Genomic DNA, 4,052 nt, shown 5'->3' on the forward strand with positions numbered 1-4,052 from the left:
TGTGCCCAGCCTATCCTGGTCTTTTAACAGCATTAATAGTGGCCATATGACATGTTAGGGCATATCTGTATATTGTTTACTAATGTGTTATTACTGTACCCTATGTCTTTGTGTTAAGGCATCATCTCTTTCAACGTATAAAATAGCAGAACAAGATTTTTCTTATTTCTTTCCTGATGATCCGCCCACATTTATCTTCAGTCCTGCTAACAGACGAAGAGGGAGACCTCCCAAACGAATGCCTATTAGTCAGGTAAGTAGAGAATTGATTAAAACTACATTTTCACTGTTAGTAAAACAGTATTCAGAATCAAGAAGTATGTTTGTCTCCCCTCACATCCATAGCCTAGAGGAAGAAACTCATTACCTCACCAAAAAATATGTGAGTATGTACTATATGTTGATAACTGCTCAGCAATGAGGCTTGTAGAAGTTTCAGGTGTGAATTAGATATGACTTTCATACCACAAGGATTTTATACCAAAGTGGAAGCAAGCACATAAGCAATTACTGAAATGTAAAGCAGGGAGTAAACTATGGGATTGAAGTGTAAAATAGGAATAAATTCTGACAGGAGGAAGTTATAGGGGGTTTTTAAAAAGCAATAATGCAGCCGGGCACAGTGGCTCTTGCCTGTAATCCCAGTACTTTGGGAGGCTGAGGTGGGTAGACATTTGAGTCCAGGAGTTCTAGACTAGCCTGGCCAACATGGCAAAACTCTGTCTCTACTAAAAATACAGGAGCCTGAGGCAGGAGAATTGCTCAAACCCCGAAGGCAGACAGAGGCCGAGGTTGCTGTGAGCCGAGATCATGCCACATTGCACTTTAGCCTGGACAACAAAGCCAAGACTCTGTCTTAAAAAACAAAACAAAAAAAACCTATACAAGTTAATTAGGTTAGAGACATTATTCTTAGAAGAAATAAAATAAAAATAAAATTTGACATTGGCCACAAGAATGTTTCTGGTATGTCTTTTTTCTGCATCTTTCATATTTGATATTTACACCATCTAGTTTATAAAGTAAGCTGAAAGTTTATAAAGCATTTTTAAGGCTCTTTCTATGTATTACCAATTTTTCCTGAGATATTCTTGTAATAATTTATAGAGCTACAGAGTTAACTCATGTTCTGTGTATTACTAAGATTAGAGTTACTAACAATTCAGTTGCACTTTTTTTTTTTTTTTTTTTTGAGATGGAGTCTCACTCTGTCACCCATACTGGAGTACCGTGGCACAATCTTGGCTCACTGCAACCTCCACCTCCTGGGTTCAAGCAGTTCTCCTCCCTCAGCCTCCTGAGTAGCTGGGGCTGCAAGTGCATGTCACCACTCCCAGCTAATTTTTGCATTTTTAGTAGAGATGGGGTTTCATCATGTTGGCCAGGCTGCTCTCGAATGCCTGACCTCAAGTATTCTATCTGCCTTGCCTTCCCAAAATGCTGCGATTACAGGCATGAGCCACTGTGCCCGGCCCAATTATACTTTAGAATAAAAACTCATTTTAGACTGGGCATGGTGGCTCACACCTGTAATCCCAGCACTTTGGGAGGCAGAGGTGAGTAGCCCACTCGAGGTCAGGAGTTCAAGACCAGCCTGGCCAATATGGCAGAACCCCATATCTACTAAAAATACAAAAAAAACTTAGCCGGGTGTGGTGGCACATGCCTGTAATCCTAGCTACTCAGGAGGCTGAGGGAGAAGAATCACTTGAGCCCAGGAAGCAGAGGTTGCAGTGAGCCGAGATCACACCACTGCACTCCAGCCTGAGGGATAGAGCGAGACTTTGTCTCAAAAAAAAGAAAAGAAAAAAAAAAAATCATTTTAGTATAAAGAAAGTGTAATTGGTGAAAGTTTTAATTTTTTTGCTTTTTATTCTTACTATAAGAACCAGGCATACTGGTGTGGTTTGTTTTTTTAGGAGGACAATGTTGCTAATAAACAGACTCTTGCAAGTTATAGGAACAAAGCTACTAAAGAAAGAGATAAACTTTTGAAACAAGAAGAAATGAAGTCACTGGGTGAGTTTTAACATTCTTTCCAAAAGCTGATTAGGAATAAGAAAGAATATTTCTCTGTGCCTGATTGGGGGATATTTCTGAAATGGCATGTTTCTGGTTAATTGTTTTGAAGTGCAGTTATTTTTTCTATCAGATAACTATTGTTTATTTGTTTGCTTGTTTTATATAAGACCACTTCATCTCTTAAAATTTCATGGTCTTGCATATGCCCTATTAAATTGCTTAGTGCTAGATTAAGCAGAAGTTTGAGTTTCCGGGGCTTACAAACTGGGGCTATTTTGTTTGATTCACAAAGCCTTTTAAAACATTGCTTCCCAAACTTGAATATATATATGAATCACTTGGGGATCTTGTTAAAATGAAGATTCTAAATTAGTAGGTCTGGTTGGGGAATGAGATTCTGCATTTTTTAACAAGGTGATGATAACTTTGCTGCTGGTCTTCAGATAACACTTTGGGTATTAGGGCTTCCAAAGGCACATATATGTTTGTCCCAATACTGTAGTTTGTCATAAACTTAGCCAATTTGCTTTTCCTATTTTAATCACCTGCTGGTTCCCTCTAGGAATTTTGAGAGTCTCTACTAATCTCATTTATTTCAAGGATTCTGTCGTTATATCAAAACAAATTGCCAAGTGTTATTTTTTGTCTATATATAGTTCTAAGTTTGATTTTTCTCCACAGCTTTTGAAAAGGCTAAATTAAAAAGAGAAAAAGCAGATGCCCTAGAAGCGAAGAAAAAAGAAAAAGAAGATAAAGAGAAAAAGAGGGAAGAACTGAAAAAAATTGTTGAAGTGGAGAGACTAAAGAAAAAAGAAGAAAAAGAGAGGCTTAAAGTAGAAAGAGAGAAGGTATTCATTTGAGTATATTAGCTATACTCTCTACATATAGTACTGCTACTTTACATATCTACCTCCATGGTTGATTTTCAAATGCTTTTACTACTTTCTTTCACATTTATGAATGTGCATAGAAAGCTGATTGTTTTATCTCCCTTTTGCTTTGGAAAATTTAACATGCCTTTACACATCACTTAAAACCTCTTTTAGAATGCAGTTCTAAATGATTTCATTGTTTAGACTTCCAAATTTAGGGAAGATTATATATGTAAAAGTTTATATGTAAAACTTTAAGAGGTAAAATACACAGTTTGAAAAATAAAATAGGCCAGGCGCAGTGGCTCACACCTGTAATCCCAGCACTTTGGGAGGCCAAGGCAGGCAGATCATGAGGTCAAGAGTTCGAGACCAGCCTGGCCAGCATGGTGAAACCCCATCTCTACTAAAAATACAAAAATTAGCTGGGCATGGTAGTACGCACCTGTAATCCCAACTACTAAGGAGACTGAGGCAGGAGAATTGCTTGAACATGGGTGGAGGTTACAGTGAGCCAAGATCATGCCACTGCACACCAGCCTGGGTGACAGAACAAGACTCTGTCTCAAAAAAAAAAAAAAGAATGTAGTACTGTGTTCTTATCCTATTTGAAAAATAAGGTGTAATAATAGTGTTTCATCAAATCTTTGATTGTGGTCTTGAGTGGTACATATTCCTTAGAGAATTCTATAGCTGGTTTCCTCCAAAGTCAGTCATTTTCAGAGATTTCTCGGGATATTCACAAGTAGCCTTAGAGGATCATGTTACATGCTCCGTGCTCATTTTAGTTGTCTGTAGTCTCCCTTGAATTTTTTTTTTTTTTTAAATGTCTAGGGTACATGTGCACAATGTGCAGGTTTGTTACATACGTATACATGTGCCATGTTGGTTTGCTGTACCCATTAACTCGTCATTTACATTAGGTATTTTTCCTAATGCTATCCCTCTTCCTGCTGCTCACCCCACAACAGGCCCCTGTGTGTGATGTTCCCCACCCTGTGCCCAAGTGTTCTCATTGTTCAGTTCCCACCTATGAGTGGGAACATGCGGTGTTTGGTTTTCTATTCTTGTGATAGTTTGCTCAGAATGATGGTTTCCAGCTTCATCCATGTCCCTGCAAAGGACATGAACTCATCCTTTTTTATGGCTGCATAGTAT

The 4,052-nt window shown here is 38.3% G+C and overlaps 1 protein-coding gene across 1 annotated transcript in view; it reads left to right on the forward strand.

Annotated features, from left to right (window-relative positions):
- BAZ1A (bromodomain adjacent to zinc finger domain, 1A) overlaps window positions 1–4,052 on the forward strand; it is a 144,291-nt gene that overhangs the window by 85,431 nt on the left and 54,808 nt on the right. Inside the window, 2 exon segments of the mRNA XM_011995056.1 lie at window positions 1,920–2,019; window positions 2,704–2,870. Coding sequence (XP_011850446.1) covers window positions 1,920–2,019; window positions 2,704–2,870 — 267 coding nt within the window.

Source organism: Mandrillus leucophaeus, unplaced genomic scaffold (assembly GCF_000951045.1).
Source record: "Mandrillus leucophaeus isolate KB7577 unplaced genomic scaffold, Mleu.le_1.0 Scaffold467, whole genome shotgun sequence".
Lineage (NCBI taxonomy): Eukaryota > Metazoa > Chordata > Mammalia > Primates > Cercopithecidae > Mandrillus > Mandrillus leucophaeus.